General features: G+C 48.4%; 1 protein-coding gene and 1 non-coding gene across 8 annotated transcripts; both read right to left on the bottom strand.

The window, feature by feature from the left end:
* Positions 1 to 2126: 2126 nt before the first annotated feature.
* ZNF331 (zinc finger protein 331) lies at positions 2127 to 22411 on the bottom strand. Of its 7 annotated transcripts, none has more exons than XM_054710559.1 (5): positions 15970 to 16041; positions 14639 to 14811; positions 8170 to 8251; positions 6918 to 7068; positions 2127 to 3923 (listed from the first exon to the last, which is right to left on the bottom strand). In XM_054710559.1, the coding sequence occupies exons 3-5, from the start codon at positions 8176 to 8178 to the stop codon at positions 2590 to 2592; spliced, it is 1494 nt and encodes a 497-aa protein (XP_054566534.1). In that variant the 5' UTR covers positions 8179 to 8251; positions 14639 to 14811; positions 15970 to 16041; the 3' UTR covers positions 2127 to 2589. The 7 variants fall into 7 exon arrangements, 6 of the variants coding, with proteins under 6 accessions (XP_054566534.1, XP_054566537.1, XP_054566535.1 ...); XM_054710562.1 differs by having other exon boundaries at positions 6918 to 7044; XM_054710560.1 differs by having other exon boundaries at positions 14702 to 14811.
* LOC129147833 (small nucleolar RNA SNORA24) lies at positions 16848 to 16999 on the bottom strand. Its single transcript, XR_008555050.1, has one exon. It is a non-coding gene; the product is annotated as a small nucleolar RNA SNORA24 (small nucleolar RNA).
* Positions 22412 to 24387: the final 1976 nt, after the last annotated feature.

Raw genomic sequence — 24387 nt, 5'->3', positions numbered from 1 at the left:
ACAGGTTGACGCTCAACCACTGAGCCAAGCAGGCTAGGCTTGAATTTTTAACTTTTTCAGTTCCCGCCAAAATTCACTCAGTTCCCGGTGCAGGTCAGCGTTTGCAAAGCACCATCCCCAGGGCCAGGTGCTCCTCCAACCGCTTAGCACCTACCTCAGCCCCAGGCTGTGCTCACAGCTCCAGTATCAGTCCTCAAGGCACCCCTCCTGGATTCTCCTTTGTCTCCCTGTCCCTGAGAGCTACCCTCTCCTTCTGCAGGCTTCTCCCATCAGCTCCTCCCCCACCTTCTCCAACACTCCCATCCCCTTGTTCTCAGGTTCCCACCAGAGGCTCTAGTTCTTTCCTCAACATAACCCTTCGCTCTAGGGCTGACCGCCTCAGGTCCCCCAAAGTCTGACTGCTCCCAGCACTCTCTTGGGTCTCTAACCCAGGCCCTGGCCCCTTCCTCAGCACAAGCCCGCTCCCTGCCCACAGCATTGCCTCCGGTCCCTGTGGCGCGACCTCTAGGATGTGACAGGGGTAGTGTGCCAGCTCAGTTCCTTCCTGAACAGGCCATGTTTGAATATCCAACAAGGACAGCAGCTCGTGCGATTTCAATTTTAGCCATTCTGTGGAGCGTCTAGGGACGTGGAGGTTTGCTTTGCATTTCCTGGATGGGAAAGGAAGTTGAACACAATTTCATGTACTTACTGGTGACCCGGTGATCTTCTCTTGTTCCACAGTTATTTAAGTCCTCCCGCCTCTTAATTTATTACTTTTTTATTAAAAATAAGAATATTTGATGAGAGAGAGAGAGAGAGAAACATTGATCTGTTGGTCTGTAACAGGCAGTTAGACAGACATGAGCACAGCAAGGAAGATGGGCCAGGAGCAGGTCACCAAGGTGGGATGCCCGAGGGGCCTAGCACACTGTGGGGTGGGACCGTGCCCGCAGTGTCACTGCTGGTCGAGCTGTTTGGACCCCGGACCTTTTCTCCCTAGAGATGACATCTAGGCCTCAGCTGTATTTCAGCTCCAGGCCCGGATAAGCAACAAAGGCAGCCCCGGCTGAGGTCAGGACCAGTTGCATGGAATAATGACCCGCTGCCCGGTGCCGACCAGTCAGTCAGTGGGGGCCACAACCCTGAACGGACACACCTGGGAAACTGAATAGTCTATTGCGATCTTCTGGGACCGCCCCCAACATCTCCACGTAACACCCTGCAGCTACAGGACTCGGTGTGCTCTCCCTCCCAGGAGCCTGCGCCTTCCCCTCCTCCCCCCTCCCAAGCTCCAAGGGCCCTTCCTTTACCCCCAGAACGCGTTTCCTCAGCCAATTTCTTTCCCGCGTCTGTGACTGACCAAATAAATGCTCCCTCACAGTTTGGGTCTTGGCTTTGAATTCCTTCCTACCGAGAACCCAGGAACCGAGGCTGCCGACCCCACGTGTGGTCTGACCCCACCGGTCAGACACCTGGGGCCGTTCCCGCTGCCCACAGCAGTTCCACTCGCCGTGCGTTTGTTGGCTGCTTTCTGTATGCGCCCTGACCAGGGATCAAACCCACAACCTCGGCGAGTCAGGATGAGGCTCTAACCACCTGAGCGACTGGCCGGGCCGATTCATTATTGACTTGGGGCATTCTTTACATTGTCAGGTCCCGGTACAATCTTCTCCCACTCTGCTTCTTGCCTTTCACTTCCTCACAGTGCCACTGATGAACAGGACTTTGTTCCTTTTGAGGAAGTTCAACTTATTTATTTAAAATATCTTTTTGATTTCAGAAAGGAAGGGAGGGAGAAAAACATCAATGATGAGAGACTCATTGATTAGCTGCGTCCTGCACGCCCCACACTGGGGATCGAGTCCACAACCCAGGCATGTGCCCTGACCGGGAACTGAACTGTGACCTCTTGGTCCATAGGTTGATGCTCAAGCACTGAGCCATGCAGGTCAGGTGAGGAAGTGTAACTTATGAACCTTATTTTATGTTTAGCACCTTTTATGTCCTAAGAAACAGCATGGGCCCAGGACTGTGAAAACTGTATTTTCTTGTAGAAGTCTGATAGTCTTTTCTAAACTCATTACCCCCACAGGGGGTCTTCTTGCAATAATTCACTAACAGCAATACCAACAGCAATGACGACAGAAATGCAGCTAATGTTTATTGAGTTTGCACAATATTCCAGATACACTTGCAGGGAGTTCCACGTACCAGACTCATCTAATGGCCCACTGGCAGTATCAGGTGGCTGTCCCGATTTCACAAATATGCACAGGGGTTAAAGGTCATTTCCCCTGAGGCACGGGGAGTCAAGGGGTAGCTGAGGATGACAGCCGGCAGGGTATGTACCTTGAGGAAAGGCTGTTGCATGTATGTTACATTAGCAGTTATTCCCCAGAATGAATCTAAAATAAAATCAAAAGGTACTGGGAACCCTCTATGCGTCCATTAAACTAACCCATCCAGTAAACAAACTGTCTACACTGAGTATGTTGTAATCACGGAGGAAAAGTGACTTCTCGTCTCCAAACCTGCCTCTTGAATGACTATCCTGAGATTCTGGGAGGAGAAGAGTGGCCGGTGAAGACTCCCTTATGTTAAATTGCGTCACAAATTTGCCTCATGTTGTGGCAGAAACGCGTGCTGTTTAGAGGCCTCTGAACATTCTTTGTCTTCGAAAGGTTTGCCAGCGGCGAGGAGCCCCTGATGTCCTCTGTAATGGTGTGGGTGGCCACACGCCTTTCCACAGTCCTGGCACTCGTGGGGCTTCACACTGCCGTGCACTTTCTGATGCTGTGTGAGTTGATGGCCGTGGCTAAAGGCCTTCCCACACTCCTTACACTCGTAGGGCTTCTCTCCGGTATGAATCCGCTCGTGTTTCACCAGGCTGGACCCATAAATAAAGGCCTTCCCACACTCCTTACATTTGTAAGGCGTCTCGCCAGTGTGGATTCTCTCGTGCTGGGTCAGGTGATAGCCACAGTTGAAGGCCTTCCCACATTCCGTGCACTTGTACGGCTTCTCCCCCGTATGGATTCTCTGGTGTTTCACGAGGCTTGAACCCCAGCGGAAGGCCTTCCCACACTCCTTGCATTCATGAGGTTTCTCTCCGGTGTGAATTTTCTGATGCTGAGTGAGGTAATTGACACGGGTAAAGGCCTTCCCGCATTCTTGACATTCGTAGGGCTTCTCGCCGGTGTGAATCCTTTTGTGCTGAGCCAGGCTCGAGCCACAGATGAAGGCCTTCCCGCAGTCTTTACACTCGTAGGGCTTCTCGCCGCTGTGAATTCGCTTGTGCTGGATGAGCTTGTACACCCGGCTGAAGGTCTTGCCACAGTCCTCGCATTCATAGTCTTTCTCGCCGGTGTGGAACCTCTGGTGCTGTGTGAGTTCGTCCCCACGGCGAAAGGCCTTCCCGCAGTCTTTACACTCGTAGGGCTTCTCGCCCGTGTGAATCCTCTTGTGAATGACGAGGCTCGAACCCCAGCGAAAGGCCTTCCCACAGTCCTTACACTCATAAGGTTTCTCACCGGTGTGAATTTTCCGATGCTGAGTAAGCTGGTTACCCCAGCGAAAGGCCTTCTTACACTCTTTACACTGGTAGGGCTTCTCGCCCGTGTGGATTTTCTGATGCTGAGTCAGCTGGTAGCCACGGCTGAAGGCCTTCCCGCATTCCTTGCACTCATAGGCATTCTCCCTGCGAGGAGGTCTCTGGGGTGGCCTGACAGAGGACTCTTCCCTGGCAGGGGCTTCCACACGGCTGGTTTTCCTTCGGTTGAGATACCCCCCGGGAGGGCCCCCCGCTCCTGCTAACTCACCTTCACACACCCAGTCAAGGCCAAGGGACTTGCTTTTCCCGACTGAGTTCCACTTGGAGAAACGCATCTCACAGATGCCCTTTTCTGTAGGTAAATTCTTGGTCTCATGTGGTGACTCCAAATCTAGAGGAAAAAAATAACCACATTTTGTTTCCTTTTAAGAAAAACAAAACAAACAAACAAAGCAAACTACAAACCAAAACTTCTCTAGTAGAAATAAAACTTCTGCTCAGCCAGTGTGGCTCAGTGGTTGAACGTCGTCCTAGGAACCAGGTCACAGCTCAATGCATGTATTCTTGGTCAGGGCACATGCCCAGGTTGTGGGCTGGATCCCCAGGGTGGGGCACGCAGGAGGCAGCCAATCAGTGATTCTCTCATCATGGATGTTTCTCTCCTTCTCTTCTCTCCCTTCCTCTCTGAAATAATAATAAAAAAAAACCCAAACATATCTATAATAATCTATAATAATAAAAGGGTAATATGCTAATTAGATCGGGAGACCTTCCAGACATCCTTCCGGACAAAGCCATGGTGGTGTGGCCTAGGCAGAGGTGATTTAGAGCGATCAGGCCAGGAGGGGAGGGGAGTTGGGGGCGAGCAGACTGGCAGGCGGGGGCAGTGGGGGTGTGCAGGCCAGCAGTGGGGGGGCAGTTGGGGGCGAGCAGGTCGGCGGTGGGGAGAGGTTGGGGGCGAGCAGGCTGGCGGTGGGGGGCAGTTGGGGGCGAACAGGCCGGCAGGCAGAGTGGTTAGGGGCAATCAGGCAGGCAGGCAGAGTGGTTAGGGGCAATCAGGCAGGCAGGCAGGTAAATGGTTAGGAGCCAGCGGTCCCAGACTGCAAGAGGGATCAGGCCTAAACCGGCAGTCGGACATCCCCCCGGGGGTTCCAGATTGGACAGGGTGCAGGCCAGGCTGAGGGACACCCCGCCTCCCCCCCAGTGCACAAATTTCATGCACCAAGCCATTAGTATATATATAAAAAGCCAGTGTCTGTGACAACCAGGACGACCAAACGACTGGCCACCATGAGGTGCATTGAGCACCTCTCAGTCCCTCCCCTGCAGCCCACAGGCTCCGATTACAGCAAGGCAGGTGGCAGGCGGGCAGGGTAGTGAGCATGGTGAACAGCAGTGGGCGGGTGGGCAGGGCTGCAAGTGCGGCGGGCTACTGCGCACGATTTCACATGATCTCTGAATGCATAATAATCTGGCCACTCAGTGTATACTCTATATAATAAAAAGCTAATATGCAAATCGTCCCCTCCACCAGGAGTTCAACCAGCAGGCAGGCCGGCCAACTGCCCATGTCCCCTCCCCCTGGCCAGGCTGGCCGGACCCCACCCATGCATGAATTCATGCACCAGGCCTCTAATACACACACACACACACACACACACACACACACTGAGTGGCCAGATTATTTTGCGTTCAGAGATCATAATAATCTGGCCACTCAGTGTATGCATGTATTTAAAAAAAAGGTCTCTCGTAGAATAAATGTGAACCAACTACACCCTTGTTAACATGTGTGTGTCTGGCACCACAATGTTAATGAAGAAAACTGAAGACTCAGATACTATCTCCTATCAGCAGACATGAGTAAGCACCAGACACTAGAGGGGAAATCTGGGGAATAAAGACGGAAAGGAGCACACCGTGTACATGTGGTGACGACATACCTGGGCAACCCAGGAAAATCAAGTTTATAACCACCTTCTCTCTCATCATTGATCTTTCTCTCTTTCTGGGGAATAAAGACGGAAAGGAGCACACTGTGTACATGTGGTGATGACATACTAACTGTCCAAGTCACAGAGGCTTCAAAGAGAGGAAGGGTTAGAGAACCAACAGGTGGACTGACAGGTAGGGACAGATCTCATTTAAACTTCTGAAGGCCTTCTCCGTGGTGGCAAGTAGCATGGATTTGGGCCAGAATTCTTCTGTTCAGTTCTTGCACCTGCCTCCTCTGTCTGACCATGTCCTCTGGGCCCCAGCATACTCAAGATAGATAGTTTGTCTATCTCCTAAACTTGTGGGAATGAAATGAAAGGTATTTATACACACACATACACACAGTGCCTAGTTCAATACCTCTATACAGTGAGCACAGTATTAGCCATAAGGCCCTAGCTGGTTTGGCTCAGTGGATAGAGTGTCGGCCTGTGGACTGAAGGGTCCTGTCAAGGGCACATGCCCAGATTGTGGGCTTGATCCCCAGTGGGGGAGGCGGGGGAAGGCGCAGCAGGCAGCCGATCAATGATTCTCTCTCATCTTGATGTTTCTATCTCACTCCCCCCTCCCTTCTCCTCTGAAATCAATAAAAATATATTTTTTAAAAAATTAGCCATAAATATTATGGTTGTTATTTTTCTAACAGAAAAGTAAGCAATTTCCTGAGATAATAACAAGATATTATCATCTAATGTTTAACTCAAAGGTCACAGATTTGTAACTTTCAACCTCATTTCAGGCACAATGTGTCAGAAATGGAATATACTGTTTGGTTTTATGTGAATTCTGTTTGTCAATCCACCTCTATAGAGAAATCAAGTCACCCTAAAGAACCACGGGCCATTTGGGTATAAACATAATAACACAGTATGAAGCTTGATTTTCTTGAAGATGGTTGGAAATAAATATTCCAGAATTCTAATTCATCCTTTGCTCATGAAGAGAGTGGGAACTACAGGAAGGGCCAGTCGAAGGTGGGAAGATCACTGATGGATGACAAGAGGAAGGTGTGTAATGGTCACTGCCAACCCGACGAAGCTCAAAGCACTCCCTGGGAACAAGAAGAAGATTCAAATCATTTCTTTAAAAAAAAATTTTTTTTTTTACTGATTTCAGAGAAGAAGGGAGAGGAAGAGAAAGAGAGAAAGATCAATGATGAGAGAGAATCACTGCCCCGTTGCCTCTGCATATTGGAGATCGAGACCGCAACCCGGGCATGTGCCCTGACTGGGAATCGAACTGTGACCTCCTGGTTCATGGGTCGACACTCAACCACTGAGTCACACCCGCTGGGCTAACCTCCGTCTCTTGAAAGGCAGCCCTAAAATTCACAAGGGAAGGGGCTGACACTCCAGGGAGCCGAGTGTGAGTTGTGACTCAGGCAACTTACCCAGTGAGACCAAGTTGCTGTAGTTCTCCAGCATCACGTCCCAGTACAGGTCCCTCTGCGTGGAGTCCAGGCAGGCCCACTCCTCCTGGGAGAAGTCGATGGCCACGTCTGAGAACGTCACGGGACCCTGAGAACACACACCCACGTGTCCCTGAGGAAATGGAAGGGCAGTTTCAAGACGAAGGAGAGGAGAGGCAGGCCTATGCTCTGGGTAGAGTGGACACAGTGGGTCTGGAAAGCCTGAGAGATGGGAGGGGACAGTGAGGGCGTGGCTGTGACAGGCAGAATCCCTCCGTGTGCCTGCAGAGAAAAGCCGGCTGCACCTGTGCAATTCCTCTGCACCGCAGCCTGCGGAGCAGGGACAGAGCGTCCGGCTTCCTCCCATTCCCACGCGCACAGCCTGCCACGTGCCTGCCTCACAGGATCCCTCCGGCTTTGTTTCGGAAATGTAACATGAGATCTCTTATCTTCGAGAACAGGGTTGGCCTGTTTGAATGTTTTCAAGCCTCAAGTTCATCATTTGCCAGGCTATCTTTTAAGCCGTCTTCCTTTGTAATGACAGAAAACATTTTCAAAATTCCACCACACGGACAGTTAGATGGAATGACAGTGATTGCACAAAGAGACTTCGGTTTCCTGCAGTTCTGAGAGCATGTGATCACTATTCCTCTGTACTGGATGCTCTGACCTGTGACCACCCCCCCAATCCCTTGTTCCTGATTGAAAGGATGCTGGTGGCCAACGACGCAGGCACACACAGAGGTCTGTTCAACAAGAAAAGTGGCCTCTCGGGTCCCCTAGCTCAGCCCCGCCCTGTCCCATGCTCACAGCCTCAGCGCTTGGGCTGTCCCCACACACTAACCCCGAGGCCAACCAATATGCACCCTCTTTTCTGCCTGGAAACGGGATTTCTGTGTTCTCCCGTGCACAAATGGGTCCAACATCTCCAACGAATCAAGCCATGGACCCGGCGCAAATCTCTCTCTCCAGGGACTTTCTTCCTCCATTCCCCCAGCATTCCCGCTGACAAAACACCAAGCTCAGGGGGGCACTGAATCATCAGCGCCATGCTCTGTGAACGTGGCCCCCAGGTGGGCGAGGGGCTATGCGGCATCACTGTTCACGGGAATGGGGAGGACTGGAAGCAGGTCACTGGACGGGGCTCCCTGGGCAGGAGGCTTGGGGATAATTCATAACAACCACCATGGATCCAAATAGCACCCTGCAAGGAGGGAGAGAAATACACACTCACGTGGGCCATAGTGTTAGAATCAGGAACTGATGAGCTGTCTCAGGGCTTCCTTCACCGCAGACCGACTCTGGAGAGGGCAGAGCTGGGCCAGGAGAGAGGCATGGAGTCAGTGCACCTGGGTCCCCAGGGTGACTGCACACAACCTTCCTGCTCCTCCATCTTGGCTTCGCAAGGACCCCAGCTCCTCCCCCAACACCCGCACACAGACACCACAGGTCGGGAAAAGCTGAGAGGGAAAACAGGCTCTCCCTCAAACTCCAGGAAACCCAGCAGCACAGGACGGGAAAGAGGGATTTATAGTTATTTTTTTTGCTTTGAAGTCAAACCCAGACATTTTAGCAGGAGGATCTTCAGCCAGCTCCCTGTTAGGGGTAAGTATTAAGGATTTGGTCTTAGCCGAAACCGGTTTGGCTCAGTGGATAGAGCATCGGCCTGCGGACTCAAGGGTCCCGGGTTCGATTCTGGTCAAGAGCATGTACCTTGGTTGCGGGCACATCCCCAGTAGGGGGGTGTGCAGGAGGCAGCTGATAGATGCTTCTCTCTCATCGATGCTTCTAGCTCTCTATCCCTCTCTCTTCCTCTCTGTAAAAAATCAATAAAATATATATTTAAAAAAAAAAAAAAAAAGGATTTGGTCTTGACCAAAGAGAGGCCTGGCCTTTGTCCTCAGTTTCTGAGAGGTAATCTGCATCATACTTGATAGGAAGGTCTTTGTTTTGGGTATTAGCTGGCCATGCTGCATCTTAGGCCTTACCCAACATTTTTAGGGTGGGCCTCACCATACCCAATAGTCTTAGGGTGGGGCTGGCCATGCCCAAAGGTCTTAGGGTGGGGCTGGCCTTATCCAACAGTCTTAGGGTAGGAGCTCCTCATCCTAGAAGGACCAAGTGATTTGGATGGGGGTTTGGGTCATGGGGTATCAGTTGACTTAATCAATCAGGTCTATATTTCTCTATAATCAAGTCAATTAGTGGTGCCGATGTGATGAAGCCCTGGTGAACCAGGTGAGTCCCTGGTGGGCAGTGCCCTCGGGGCGAGGACACCGGAGCTCAGGTTGTGAACACCCCCTGCACCTGGACTTACACACCTGCTTCCGCGGCTGACGCTAATCTGTGCCCTTTCCCTGAGAGAAGAGCTCCCAGTGAGTTCTGGGGGTCCTTCTAGTCCTGAGTTATTGAACTTGAGGCTGGTTTCAGGAAACTCCCAAACCTGCCGTGGCTTCAAAACAGGGTGGTCCTCAAACCCCCAATGTGGCTAACTCTGGGGAGGGGCACTGTGATCAGGACCTGAGTGGGTGTGTGGAGGGTGCCTAGCCTCACTCGGAGTCCATCCTGCTCCCTCCCGTCACACTGTCCAGGGTCAGGTGAGGCTGCATCATCCAAACTTGAATCTCTTCTGGCCTCCAGAGAGGGTGACATGAGTCAGGACCTGGCAGGCGGACAGGAAAAGCTGACCGAATAAACGCATGCAGACTACGGATGCCGAACATCGAGGTCAGTGGTTATTTACTACTAAGCTGAAAGAAATACTTAGAATATGAAAAATATTTCAGATATATCGTCAGTAGAAAAATAAGGTTACCAAAACAAGATGGTACAATACTTTGTCAACTTCTATATATAAGCCCGGCCATGGTGGCTCAGTGGTTGAGCTTCGACCTATGCCTTAGAAGGTCACAGTTCAATTCCCGGTCAGGGCACATGCCTGGGTTGCGAGCTCAATCCCCAGTGTGGAGTGTGCAGGAGGCAGCCAATTTAATGATTCTTTCTCATCACTGATGTTTCCATCTCTCTCTCCCTTCCTCTCTGAAATCAATAAAATAGATATATATTTTAAGTTCCATATATGAATATATACACATCATACAGTGTGTGTATATATTCACATATGTAATATATGAATAAATATGCGCACATATATGGAGACAAACACACAGATGCTGACACACAGGCCGTAAGACATCAACAGAGAGAGAGCAGAGTAGAAAGGGAGGATGGAAGAGAGCATCCTGAAAGCACAGGCCCCTTGCACAGCGGGCCTGAAGCTGCCATCCGTCAGCCTGCTGCAAGGCTGGTCCTTGGCTGGACTCACAGGGTTCCCTCCACTCCCTCACTGAGGACAGTGGCTCACGCTCCTGGAATGTTGTATGTGCTACGCAGAGGGTGCCCACGTGACTGACACCGATAAAACCCGGCTCCCAGGCTTCCCCACAGACAACACTGCATGTGGTTGGAATGTGATGGAGGGAGGACTGAGTCCTGTGGGCCTTTCCCTCGGCTGATGCCTGGACCCTTTCGCTGAAATGCCTCTTGGCCGCGGGTAGGACAATGGGTTGGATCCCGAGTCCATCCAGAGCAGGGGTGGGGAACCTTTTTCTGCCAGGAGCCATCTGGATAGCAATGACATCATTCCGGGGCCATACGAAATGATCCACTGAACAATGGCCTGCTATGTTTGGTCAGACAGTTAATTAACTTAGGAGACCTGACGTCAGTGCCCACAGTGAGAGGGATGCCCTGCTCCTAGCACCTGTCAGGACACGTCACTTGCAATTCGCCGGAGGCCTCGACCGAAGGCTGCCGTGTGCTTCTTCCAGTCAGAGTCCCCCTTCCTTGCTGGGTGGTAAGCAATTACAGGCAACCATGTCCTTTCAGTCATTCCAAGCACTAATACCTCAGGGTCAGGCTCATCGCAGGCACTTAACAGAAGTATGATTTTGGCTCAAAATTCTACTTTTTGGCATGTATCCCAAGGAAGAAGAAATATATATAATATATATATATATATAAAAAGACTAATATGCAAAGTGTCCCCTCAGGAGTTCGACCAGGAGATGGGGAGTTCGATCAATCACTATGACACGCGCTGACCACCAGGGGGAAGCATGGGATAAAGGAAGGCCCCGGCTGGGAGTCAGAAGGCCCAGACTGGCCCTGATCGCTGGCCAGGACTAGGGACTCTACCTGTGCAAGAATTTTGTGCACCAGGCCTCTAGTATATATATCTGTATATATATATTCCCCAAAAATGTATACACACTTTAAATAATTATTAATTCTAATAGGTTAAATCGAAAAAGAAAGAAAAACCAACTTAGCTATCAGTGTTAAGTGGACCCATGACCTCCTGGTTCATAGGTTTCATGGGTCAACCACTGTGCCATACTGCCAGGCTCAAGTTTCTTCTTCTTCTTTTTTTTTTTTTTAAAGCAAGGACCCTAGGAGCTTGGAAGTGAGGAAGGTAATGGTAACAGGCCTGGGAGGAGGGGGAGGGGGGAGAGGGAGGAGGAAGGAGGGGAGGGGAGAGGAGGGTGCTGGCGCGCCTGAGAGGGAGAGCACACTCTCAAGTTTCTCCTTTATGAGCTCCTTAGGAAATTGACATTTTTGGCAGCAGGCCTGCGTTAATCCCATTATAAGAAATATCACTTAAGTCCCAAAGTTAAAGAAAAGATAACAAAGAAAAACCCCACAGTTGGAGTGCGTATATTGCAGTCAGTAAGAGAAAGCTGGATGAATAGGCCTGTGGTAGACTGAACAGCTGTCTCCCAAGACGCACACGTCCCAATTCTGGAAACTGGGCATATGTTATATTAAATGGCAAAGGGGAGTTAGGTTGCAGCTGGACTTAAAGTCAATCAGCTGACCTTAAAATAGGGAGATCATCCAGAATTATCCAGGTGGGTCCAATGTAATCGAAAAAGGAGATGAGAGGTGTCAGAAGGAGAGAAAATGATGTGAGGATAAAAGCAGGGACCGCGTGATGTGACAGGAGAGGACTTGTCTCTGCTGCCTTTGAAGATGGAGGAATGGACTGTAATTCCAGGGACGCAGGCAGCCTCTGGAGCTGGGAAAGGCAGGGAAAGAGTGCCCCCTAGAGCCTCTGAAAAGGAACGCAGCCTTACCAACACCTTGGGTTTAGCCCGAGCATGTCAAACCCGCGGGCCGCAGGCCCACAACCAATATTTTTGCAGCCCAGCCAATATAACGGTATGTAAGAAACGTTTTGATAAAGACTTCGTAACTTAATTTTTACAATATCCTGTTATACATAATTATTAATAACGAACTACATCATTCACTAATGACTGATAACTATGACTATAATCCTGTGGCATTCGTCTCCCTATCTGCCTTACTCGAAGGCACACCATTTCTCTCCACTAATATTAGCAGGGAATATTCTAGCAACCTATTGCCACATCATTATTCTTGGACTGATATGTTTGGTGTGCGCAACAGGAAATATTTCGCTTTCGGAGAAGAAGAAAAATAGGTTTAAGAAAAAAGAAAAATAGGTTTATTTGCATTACGCTTATTAATTTGTGCAGTTATTCAGTGTCTGGTAAGTTCATGTTCAAGAAAAAATATTAATTTTTATTAAAATGTTCTAATATTTTATGTTAACGATGACTCATTTATTTCAGCCCTTTGTATTCAGCATGTCTCTACTGAAATAAACCCACGTTTCTATGAAAATTGAAGCTTCTGTTTTTTTGCGGCCCACATAAACTTAAACCTTGTTTATTCGGCCCGTGTTAGCCTTTGAGTTCGGCATGCTTGTTTTAGCCCAGGGCATTTTGGACTTCTAACCTGTAGGACTGCACCATAGCGAATCTGTGCTGTTTTAAGCCACTAAATCTGTGGCAATACGTTTCAGCAGCAACAGAAAACTGACACAAAGCCCAGTATTGAAAAAAAGGGTGACAAACCAATATGACCTCCCTGACCTGGCACATCCTTCCCCCGTGTCTCTAATACCATCAGACTCAGAGCAACAACAGCTAAGCTGCTCCGGGGCCTGATTAGGGAAAGTGTGCAAAGCAGATAGAAGAGTGTTTGGTACAGGGAAGGTCCTCAATACATTGTGGCCCCTCTCCCTTCCTCCTTCATTGAATCAGCAATTAAAATGTCATATCGAATAGGATACTTAAAAATGGTTTTAGTAAATAAAATTTCAACTAAGTAAAAATGTTCATGCATAATATTGTTTATAACTGTGAGTACTGCTTAATATTACATCACATGCATTTTTCCTTCTTATGACTATTTCTAAACATCACTCTTCGTAGCTGCATAATACTACATAACATAAATGGGGTGTGATTAACTTTATTTCTTTTTTAATTTTATTTTATAGTTTAAAGTATTATAGATAGTAGTACATATGTCTCCTTTTTTGGGTGTGATTTACGTTAACCATGTCCATCATTCTGAATACTGGCTGTGGTCTGAACACAGCCTTTGGTTCCAGACCAAGGGTCTGATTTTGGGGGGCATGTTCACACTTGTGAATGCCATGAAGTTATAGATTTTTTTCTGAGGAAGAAAGCCATATGCAATAAGTCTATATATAATTTCCCTTGAAAAATGGAAAATGCAATTAAAGAAAGGACCTCAGGCTAAGGATTCCTGTTTAGGCTCTGGTTCATTAAAAAAAATTTTTTTTAATTGATTTTAAGAGGAAGGAAGAGGGAGAAAGAGACAGAAATATCAGTGATGAGAGAGAATCATTGTTTGGCTGTCTCCTGCGTGCCCACATTGGTGATCGAGCCCAAAACCTGGGCATGTACTAGTACACTGACTAGGAATCGAACTGGTTCATAGGTCAACGCTCAACCAATCACTGAGCAACACCAGCCAGGTGCTCTGGTTCATTTTGAGAACTTGTAAGTATCCATCACAATGACCTTCGTATGTGTGTTGCTTCTGATCTATAGAGCATCCAGACTTACCACACAGAGAAAACAGAATGTACTGAACACTTACGCTCTGGGGGCTATTCCAAGGGGCTTTACCTATATTATCTCATCCTCATCACAACCTTGTCTTTATAGAGCCCCAAGTGCTAAGAGGCAGAGACAGGATTGAAACCTCAATACTCTAGGTCAGCCTGTTTTTGTAGGGCGAAAGGGCAAAGAATGGGTTTTACATTTTTATTTTGTTATTATTTTATTTATTTAATTATTTATTTATTTATTTATAAAGATTTTTTATTGATTTCAGAGAGGAAGGGAGAGGAAGAGAGAGATAGAAACATCGTTGATGAGAGAGAATCATTGATTGGCTACCACCTGCACGTCGCACACAGTGGATGGAGCCTACAATCCGGGCATGTGCCCTTCACCGGAATCGAACCCGGGACCCTTCAGTCTGCAGGCCAACACTCTATCCACTGAGCCAAACCGGCTAGGGTGGTTTTACATTTTTAAAGGGTTGTGAAAACAAAAAGAAATGATCATAAAACAAAGGAGGAGGGGGCATAATTCTGTACACTTTAACCATGAGCTGAACATGTGACCTCCTTCCAAAGAGTGTAAGCAAGAAAAGGAGGGAAAAGGACTAACTTCCCAGTGGAGAAAACTGACCAGCAATACCTTGGCCAACATACCAAGGGCAACCTCAACAATCACAAATCGTGTTGACAGTCTGTACCCTCTGTGATCTTTTACCCTCAAACCCATGTAGCTAACCTAATCACGAGACCACCATCAGATTCCAGGGCATGGACGTCCTGCCAGATGCCTGGTCAGTACCTTACATCTTCAAGGTCGTCAGGAACCAGGGGAGTCCGAGAAACCGCCACAGCCCAGAGGGGCCTAAGGAGACATGACGGCGAACTGTATGGTGTCTCCTGGATGGGATCCTGAAACCGATGAAGAAGATTATGTAAAAACTAGGGGAAGGAATAAAGCATGGACTTTAGTTAACAATAACGTATCAAAATTGGCCCATTCAGCCCTGACTGGTCTGGCTCAGTGGACAGAGCGTCGGCCTATGGACTCAAGGATCCCAGGTTCGACTCTGGTCAAGGGCATGTGCCTTGGTTGCGGGCGCATCCCCGGTAGGGGGTGTGCAGGAGGCAGCTGATTGATGTTTCTCTCTCATCGATGTTCCTAACTCTCCATCTCTCCCCCTTCCTCTTTGTAAAAAAAATCAATAAAAAAAAATATATTTTTAAAAATCGGCCCATTCAGTATAATGAATGTGCCATGCTAATGGAACTTGGTGATAATGGGGAAATTGGGGGCAGGGTACCTGGGAATTGTACAAAAAATTCTTTGGAATTCTTCTGTGAATCTAAAACCATTCTAAACAAACAAAGCCATTGAAAAAGAACAGCATGCAGCCACAGGTAACCCACAAAACATAAAATACTTAACACAGGAGCCGCTACGGAAAATGCTGACCAACCCAGGCTCTACATCCAGAACGCGTACCCAGTACCAACTGCTTCTCACAGTTCATACAAGATGCAACTAAGCTACCACGGTCAGACCTCAAACAAGACCTGGCTCATGCAACACATTTCTATTTACTGATTACTGAAAAAAACAAACAAAAAAAACCAACACACACCCTGCCTTTCTGGCAAAGACCTTCGCTCAAGCCCCCCTCTCAAAAGCCTCCCGAGGCCGGCTGCTCTGTCATTTATGACAACGATCGCACCCTCTCCTTTCCCGTTGTGCTCTGAAAGGCAGGCCCGTGGAAGGACCGAAGATGTCTAGTGTTCGGTTCCGTCTAAAGACGAGTATCCTCCTCACACGAAACTAAGGTGCAAACACTAACCTCCCGCCAGCATTCCATTCCATCAGCTGCAGGGATGTGAACAATTGTGAATGCTCACCAGGGAGGGTGGCTCAATGGGGAGGACACAGGGGAATACACCTGCATGGCCCTGTCTCACCTCCTGGGGAGCAATCACTGGGATAGGGCACTGTTAGGGGGGGCATTTTTGGCCAAGGAAAGCAAATATTCCTCCGCCCTAGAAACAGATCATTTACTGAACAACAACAAAACTCACCAGTATCTTGATTTTAACACGTGTGACGATTCTCCTCCCTCCCAGGGATGCTTTACGTGCAGGAGGGCTGGCCTGGGGGAGAGAGGAGGAGAGAATGAGACGCCAGATCCTTTCTGGAGCACAGACTACATCAGAACATACCCTCCGAGGCCACACCTGTCCCCATGTCATATCTAAAACCAACCAGAAACGAGGGGGAACTCGGATCTGAGTATTTCAGAGGTTCCTGGGGACTAGGCTCCAGTGACCAGGGTCTTGTCACTGTGCAGCTGCCACCTCCCCGCACCTGTCAAGTCTGGGACCTCTCCCCTGCAAAACAGGGTCTTATTCCTGAGGCCCTTCTGTCCTGTCAATCAGGTAGCCTGTGGGAAGGGCACTTTAGCACTGAAATTGCCATCTCAGGACGATGCGCCCTTCTTTATTTTTATTTTTTAAAGAATGCTACTTGCGCCCTCGCTGGTTTGGCTCAGTGGATAGAGTATCGGCCAGCAGGACTGAAGGATCCCAGGTTGGAATCTGGTGCCCGGGTTGCGGGTTCCACCCCCTAGTAGAAGGGAACAGGAGGTGGCCAATCAATGATTCTCTCTCATCATTGATGTTATTTTATTTTATTGATTTTTTACAGAGAGGAAGGGAGAGGGATAGAGAGTTTGAAACAACAATGAGAGAGAAACATCGATCAGCTGCCTCCTGCACACCCCCTACTGGGGATGTGCCCGCAACCAAGGTACATGCCCTTGACCGGAATCGAACCCGGGACCCTACAGTCCGAAGGCAGATGCTCCATCCACTGAGCCAAACCCGTTAGGGCTCATCATTGATGTTTCTATCTCTCCATCCCTTCCGCTCTGAAATCAATAAAAAAATTTTTTTAAAAAGAATGCTACTTGTGCAAGTCAGAATCTGCTACCAATTGAATGGTGACAGCTTTGCTGATAAACAAGAAAATGCTTTTCCATGGCTAGGAAGGGATTTCCTGCCTCTTGCTGTCACTTTCTTTTCTTTTTTTAAAAAATATATTTTTATTGAATTTTTACAGAGAGGAAGGGAGAGGGATAGAGTTAGAAACATTGATGAGGGAGAAACATTGATTCAGCTGCCTCCTGCACACCTCCTACTGGGGATGTGCCCGCAACCAAGGTACATGCCCTTGACCGGAATCGAACCTGGGACCCTTCAGTCCGCAGGCCGACGCTCTATCCACTGAGCCACACCGGTCAGGGGTCTTGCAGTCACTTTCATTACAGGGTCAGGCTCTGACTTCCCACTGGGGACCCTGCGTCTAGGCAGGAACCTCCTGGCAGGAAGGTGACAGCAGAGGAGCGGCAGAGACATCACAGCCACGGGTCACGCCGCCACACCCCCCCCCCCCCCCCGTCCTCACTCCGTGGTGGCCACGCACCCAATCCTCCCGACGCCTCCCGCATCGGCCGCAGCCGAACGAGCTCACACCCACCCACACCCACGTCAGCAGAGTCACCGTGCCCGGCCCCGACCCCCCCGTGGAGGGGCAAAGGCACATCTCGGGCCCTGCCACCCCCGCGGAGCCCACGCGCAGGCAACTGACACGGAGCAGAGTCACCCCCGACGCAATCGCGCGCAGGTGCGTCACGGCGTGGGGACCGGGCCCGCCGCCCGCGCCGGCGCACATCAGTCCCGGGGGCGTGGCCCGGCCCCTGACACTGACACACACACACACACACACACACACACACACACACACACACACACACACTCTCACACACACTCACAGGCGCGCTCGCACTTCTCTCCGCAGCCGCTCCCGCAGCCACAGGCCGAGGCTGAGCTTCGGGCCTCCTCGCCCTGGGCGTCTCGCGCCCCAACAACCCTTGCCCCCCCCCCCCCCCCCCCGCGCCTTGCGCATCCCGCGCCGGCTTCCTCCTGGGATGCTAACAGCTTACCGCTTGGGACCCACCGACCCACAGGGCGTCGGGAGGAGGCGCGAGGGCTGAGGTGAACTCTGGATGACATCCAGGGAAGCCGGAGCCTAAAAACCCTGTGGCGCAGGGGACGCGCCTCCCAGAATGCAACGCGGAGCGCTCCTAATGAAGCCGCGCCTCAGGGACCTCTGGGAAATGTAGTCCAGAATCCGGGGATCCGCGGAGATGGAAGCGGCTCACCTCCCCAAGCGTGCCACTCTCCTAGGCCCTAAGGAACACTGTCGCAGAGACTTCTGGGAAATGCAGTTCACAAGGGCGAGCCCCTGGGGCTGGAAGCGGGCCTGCAGAAGGCACCTTGCCCTGTCCCCTGAAGGCCCCGTGCCTCCAGAATATTTGGGATGGCGTAGGGAGGGAATGGATCACAGAGCTGCAGAATCTACAAATGCTGGGAGCCCTGCCCACCCTTCAGATTTCTCCGAGCAAGAATTTAGGCGCCCTGCTAAGGACTAGGCGCCACCAACTCCTGGGAAAGGTAGTGTGTCAAAAGAAAAGATGGGAGCCGAAACCGGTTTGGCTCAGTGGATAGAGCGTCGGTCTGTGGACTGGGGGGTCCCAGGTTCAATTCCGGTCTAGGGCATGTGCATTGATTGCGGGCACATCCCCGGTGGGGAGTGTGCAGGAGGCAGCTGGTCGATATTATTCCTCTCATCGATGTTTCTGGCTCTCTATCCCTCTCCCTTCCTCTCTGTAAAAAAATCAATAAAATATATAATTAAAAAAAAAAAAAGACATGTAACCTTTAAAAAGAAAAGAAAAGATGGGAGTCCTGAGGTGCTGCTTGCTCCTCACCTGCATTTCGGACCCTTGCATTGGGGTAGCTAGATAGCAATGTGTGTGCTGTTACTTTGGAATTATAGTTGATTCTTGAACGACATGGGTTTGAACTGCCAGGGACGGCTTATACTGGGATTCTCTCCCCCACTCCATCCCCGCCCCCCCAAGAAAAAAATACAGTAGGCCTTCCTGTTCATGGGTTTTGCAGGGAGTCAACCGACCAATTATGAACAGTATTTTGATCCGGTTGGGAATCTCTGATGCAGAGGCTTACTGTATGCATTATTCCACCCACTTTTATATAAGGGCCTTGGGAACTTGAGCATCCATGGATTCTGGTATTCGCAGGGGTCCTGCAACTACGGTAATTCCCTATGGTATCCAAGGCTGGACGTAGTTTTAAAGTTTGTGGGTGTTATTGTTTGTTTGTTTGTTTTTGAGGGAGTGGTGTCAAAAATTATTCAGGTTCGCCCTGGCCGGTTTGGCTCAGTGTATAGAGTTTCGGCCTGCGGATTGAAGGGTCCCAGGTTCGATTCCCGTCAGAGGCACATGCCTGGGTTTCGGGCTCCATCCCCAGTGGGGGGCATGCAGGGGGCGGCCAATGGGTGAGTCTCTCCCAACATTGATGTTTCTATCTCTCTCTCCCTTCCTCTCTGAAATCAATAAAAATGTATTTAAAAATATATTTTTATATATTTTTGGCTGATTTGGCACAGTGGTTGGAATGTGCACCAGAGCACTGAAAGGTCCCAGGTTTGATGACGGTCAAGGGCAGGCTCAATCCCCAGTCCCCGTCAGATTGTGTGCAGCAGGCAACCAATCAATGTATGAGAGGCAGAAACATCAATGATGAGAATCATTGATCAACTGCCTCCTGCATTCCCCCCCCCCCCCCCCCCCGCCCCTCCACTGGGGATCAAGCTGCAACGTAGGCATGTGCTCTCCTGATTCATAGGTCAATGCTCAGCCACTGAGCCATCCCCTGGCTAATGTCTCTTTCACATCTATGTTTCTCCCGCTCCCTTCCATTCTAAAAATCCAATGGAAAAAATATCCTCAGGTGAGAATTAACAAAAGTTATACAGGTTTGCGATTGCACCGAGGTCCACACCCCTGGCCCTCATGGTTTTGCTTGTTTTTAAATTTGATTGATTTTAGAGACAGAGGAAGAGAGAGAGAAATATTGACTTGTTGTTCCACTTATTTATGCCTTCAGGACTGCTGCTTGTATGTGCCCTGACCGTGGATTGAACCCGAAACCTTGGTGTATCCAGATGACCCTTTAATCAACTGAGATACCGGGCCAGGGCCCTCATGGTTTTGTGTTTTTTTTTTTTTTTTTAGGGTTAACTGTAAAAGAATTCCTAGTCATGCTAGCCGGTGTGGTCAGTGGATAGAGTGTCAGCCTGCAGAATGAAGGGTCCCAGGTTCTATTCCGGTCAAAGCCACATGTCCGGATTGTGGGCTCAATCCCCAGGAGGGGGTGTGCAGGAGTCAGCCACTCAATGATTCTTGATCATCATTGATGTTTCTACCCCCTCTCTCCCTTCCTCTCTGAAATCAATAAAAATATAATTTAAAAAAAAGAATTCCTAGTCCACATCTATTAAGTGATTGATTTTAACATTAATTGAGATTTTCCCCCTTAGATCATTATGTATTAATTTTTTAAAATTTTGGATTTCTAATTCTGACATTCTTTTACATCCATTAACTGGTACATTTTTATAAAATAAGGCTTCCCTTTATAAAGTGGGACTATGTGGTTACATCTAATATTGATCTCATTGTAAAGGCAAGATGTTTGTGTTTGCCTCTTTAATAATCAGTTGTTTTATTTATTTATTTATTTGAATTTTTATAAGAATTTATTTGAACCCAAACTGAAGACAACTGCTGGAGAGCAAGATCTCAAATGTTTCAGTAATTAGTTGTTTTAAAAACCACCTGGAATGTTGATAAATTTGTTATTTTTTTGGCATTTTATTTTTATAATTATTATTTAAAAAAATATTTTTATTGACTTCAGAGAGGAAGAGAGAGGGAGAGATAGAAACCCCCATGATGAGAGAGAATCATTGATAACCTGCCTCCTGCACACCCCACACAGGGGATTGAGCCTGCAACCGGGGCATGTGCCCTGACTGGGAATGGAACCATGACCTCCTGGTTCATAAGTCAATGCTCAACCACTGAGCCACACCAGCTGGGACATTTTCTTTTTATGTATTACTAGCATTCCTGTTGCAGGAAGTTTCCTGCAATAGGACTTCCTGCTGCACTCTACCTCGCCCCGCCTGCTTTCCTCCCTTCTCCGACAGCCCGCCTGCTCTCCTTCCTTCCCCCCCGGCCCCACCTGTGCTCGTCCCTTCTCCTCTGCCCCGCTTGCTTGCTTCTCTGCAGCTTTGCTCCCTTCTGCAGCTCTTGGCTTCATTCTACACTGTCTTGATATGCAAATTAACCGCCATCTTGGTTGGGGTAATTTGCATACTCACCCTGATTGACTGGTGGGCATGGCTTGGCTGGTAGGCATGGCTTGGGTGTATCAAAGGTGCAGTCAATTTGCATATTTGACTATTATTAGGTAGGATGGAGCCATGTATTTTAATTGAATCAAGTTACAGAAATCAATATTCCTTATATTGGCCCAAATGTTCACAATAATAGCAATGATAATCCTCTTTACAGCACCTTCTGCTTTCTTTTAAAAATCTTATCCCCACCCTGGCTGGTGTGCTCAGTGGTTAGAGAGCCAGCCTGCGCATGGAAGGGTGGAGGGTTCGATTTCCTCCTTTCCCTCCCTCTCTCCCTTCCTCCCTCCCTTCTACTCTCTTTGAAAAGCAATGGGAAAAATATCCTCAGGTGAAGATTAACAACAAAAAAAAGAGGGCAAAATGAAAACATTTCCAGATGAATAATATGCAAACTTTAATGACTCATTAAGAAACCAACCCAGTAAAAAAAAAGGCATGGGAAAAAGAATTTCAATAAACATTTCACCAGAGACAGGAATGAGAATATGATCAGCATTATTAGGCATTTGGAAAATACAAATCAAAACAATAATGAAATGTTATGCCCACTACTATACAAAGAGTGAAAATATTTTTAGGTGGGCTGTGGGGACACTGAAAGCCTTTTCTATTTTTGCTCAGAATGTAAAACAGTACAGCACTTTCCATTAAAACAATCTATATATTTAAGGGAAATGTATTATTTTCTAGGAGATTATGTTACAAATACTGACTGAAAAATAACTGAAAAACCTGAACAACCAATTTTATTTTATTTTTTCCTTTCGCCGTCTTCAGTTTTATTCTCTGTAAGAAAGAAAATAGTCTGTCCAACCCTAGCTGGTTTGGCTCAGTGGATAGAGCGTTGGCCTGCAGACTGAAGGGTCCAAGGTTCAATTCCAGTCAAGGGCACAGGGGGCATGCAGGAGGCACCCAATCAATTATTCTCTCTCATTACTGATGTTTCTATCTCTCTCTCTCTCTTCCTCTCTGAAATCAATAAAATATATTGAAACAAAGGTAGTGTTAAAAAAAAAAAAAAAAAAAAAAGATGATACCTGGAGCAGGGCCTTCAATCCTGCATGCCCATCAGCCATTGTCTTGTTACTAATTCTTCCCAGCTCTCTGGCAAGTCATCACCCATCTGTTGGAACTTTCCAGACAGCGCATTCCACATGTATTTGATCACCTTCAATGCAGCCATCTCACATCTGAAAAGCTTTAAGACGTGGGCCTGCTCTGGGGTGAGCACCTCACATCACTCTCCTGGCACACCTCACAGTAGGCCACGCCCACCTCCCTCACTCTCCTTGCACACCTCACGTGGCCACGCCCACCTCCCTCGGATCCAGTCCCAAGCGGCCAACATGGATGGCATTCCCTTTCAGGGTGAAGCCAAGAGAATTTTGAAATCACCTTTTGGACACGTGATAGCCTCCCCCTTGGTCAGCAACACTGTACTGAGTAAGTTTTCAGAGGCCGGAGCTGATGGAAAGCCAAGGTGGAGCTGGTTGTTATTTTATTTAGGCTCCCCTCGCCCCCCCAATGGAAAGATGGTGGCGCCTGTGGGCATTGCTGCGGAGCAACATGGGGGGGGGCCATCTTACAGGAAGCGCATTTCCCACAGACGGGACCACGCAGGAGCTGAGGAATTGAGGATCCTGTGGACGAGCAACGAAGCCCGTGGAACCCGAGATGTCAGAGACGGGGTCAAACTAGGAACAAAACTGGAGATATTTGGCCCTAACTGGTTTGGCTCAGTGGATAGAGCGTCAGCCTTCGGACTCAAGGGTCCCAGGTTCGGTTCCAATCAAGGGCATGTACCGTGGTTGTGGGCACATCCCCAGTGTGGGAGGGAGGTGTGCAGGAGGCAGCTGATGGATGTTTCTCATCAATGTTTCTAACTCTCCCTCTCCCTTCCTCTCTGTAAAAAAAAAAAAAATCAATAAAATATATTTTTTTAAAAACTAGAGAAATTTGAGCGCTGGTGACATTAGGGATTTGAGTGGAGCAGGCCTGGCGACCTTGGTCAGAAACCTGTTGTCCGTGGAGGAACCAATGGTGAGGGCAGGGCGCTGAGGAGCGAGGCCCACTGGTGTCTCTGAGCACGTGGTAACTGAAGGCTGTGGAGATGACTCGGAAGGTGGGAAGGAAGTGGGATTCCTCCCGCACTAGTGAAACCCAAGTGCTGTGTTTGGATCCGACGTCGCTGTCTCGCAAAATTGAAAAAGGAGTTAACAAACAGGTAAGCAAAAGCGAAAGCAAAGTTTGAGATACACTAGCATATGGTTCCAGACAGAGGGTTGTCCTGTGGCTCCCTACAGACCAACAATTCTACTAAAGTGATCTCCAGAAGAAACAAACTTAGTCCTTGACTGAATCTTCTTTAAGGCAGACTGCTATTTCTTGAATGTGGCAGCATTTTATTTATTTTTAAAATTTATTCGAGAGAGAAACATTGATTTGTTATTCCACTTATTTATGCATTCATTGGTTGATTCTTGTATGTGCCCTGGCCAGGGATCGAACCTTGGCATATCCAGACCCTCCAAACAACTGAACTACCTGACCAGGGCAGCAGCACTTTACAGGTTTAATAAAAGTTGCAAACAGCCATTCTTTAAAGCAATTTTCTCAGTCTGTTGAGATCTCGCTTCCAAACATACACTGTTTGGCTCAATTACAGTTTTATAAAAATTTGTTGTATCCCAAATCAGCGAGCTGGACAGGATGCCTTAATAAGCCAATTAGTTAGGAGTCATCTTTACTGCGGGCAGGTTCAGAGCAGATTACCTCTGTCAAATTCTGAACGCCCAAAGGAGGAAGCATTCTCTTTTTATATCTTTTTTAGGTCTTTGTGTAAGTTGTTTTTACAGACAATTTGTAACCTTGAGTACATATCATACCTAACAAACACCTGTAACCTTGAGTATATATCATATTTATACAGACACCTGTAACCTTGAGTATCATATCTATATAGGCACCTGGCATCAATATCAGCATATCAGTTAGCTGGCTAGCTTGCAAAGTCAGACAATTAAGTTTATCTTTTCTATTCAAGAAAAAAAAACAAAGTTATTTTACAGAGTTGACCTACAGAATAAGAGAATGTCTAAGGGTAACAGAGTAGTTCAAACGGCAGTTTCAAACAGCAGTTTTCCAAAGGA

This window comes from Eptesicus fuscus, chromosome 21 (genome assembly GCF_027574615.1).
Source record: "Eptesicus fuscus isolate TK198812 chromosome 21, DD_ASM_mEF_20220401, whole genome shotgun sequence".
In the NCBI taxonomy this organism is placed as follows: domain Eukaryota; kingdom Metazoa; phylum Chordata; class Mammalia; order Chiroptera; family Vespertilionidae; genus Eptesicus; species Eptesicus fuscus.
Note: the sequence above shows the minus strand (reverse complement) of the source record. Positions and strands in the feature narration are given on the sequence as shown.

Coding starts and splice junctions, on each gene's coding strand:
- ZNF331 (XM_054710557.1), bottom strand. CDS start 17,491: ATGTGCCTTTGCCCCTCCACGGGGGGGTCGGGGCCGGGCACGGTGACT. Junction 7,045..15,969: donor GTGTTAAAATCAAGATACTG/GTGAGTTTTGTT, acceptor GTGTGTTCTCAG/GGTCCCGTGACGTTCTCAGA. Junction 3,924..6,917: donor CAGCAACTTGGTCTCACTGG/GTAAGTTGCCTG, acceptor TTTTTCCTCTAG/ATTTGGAGTCACCACATGAG.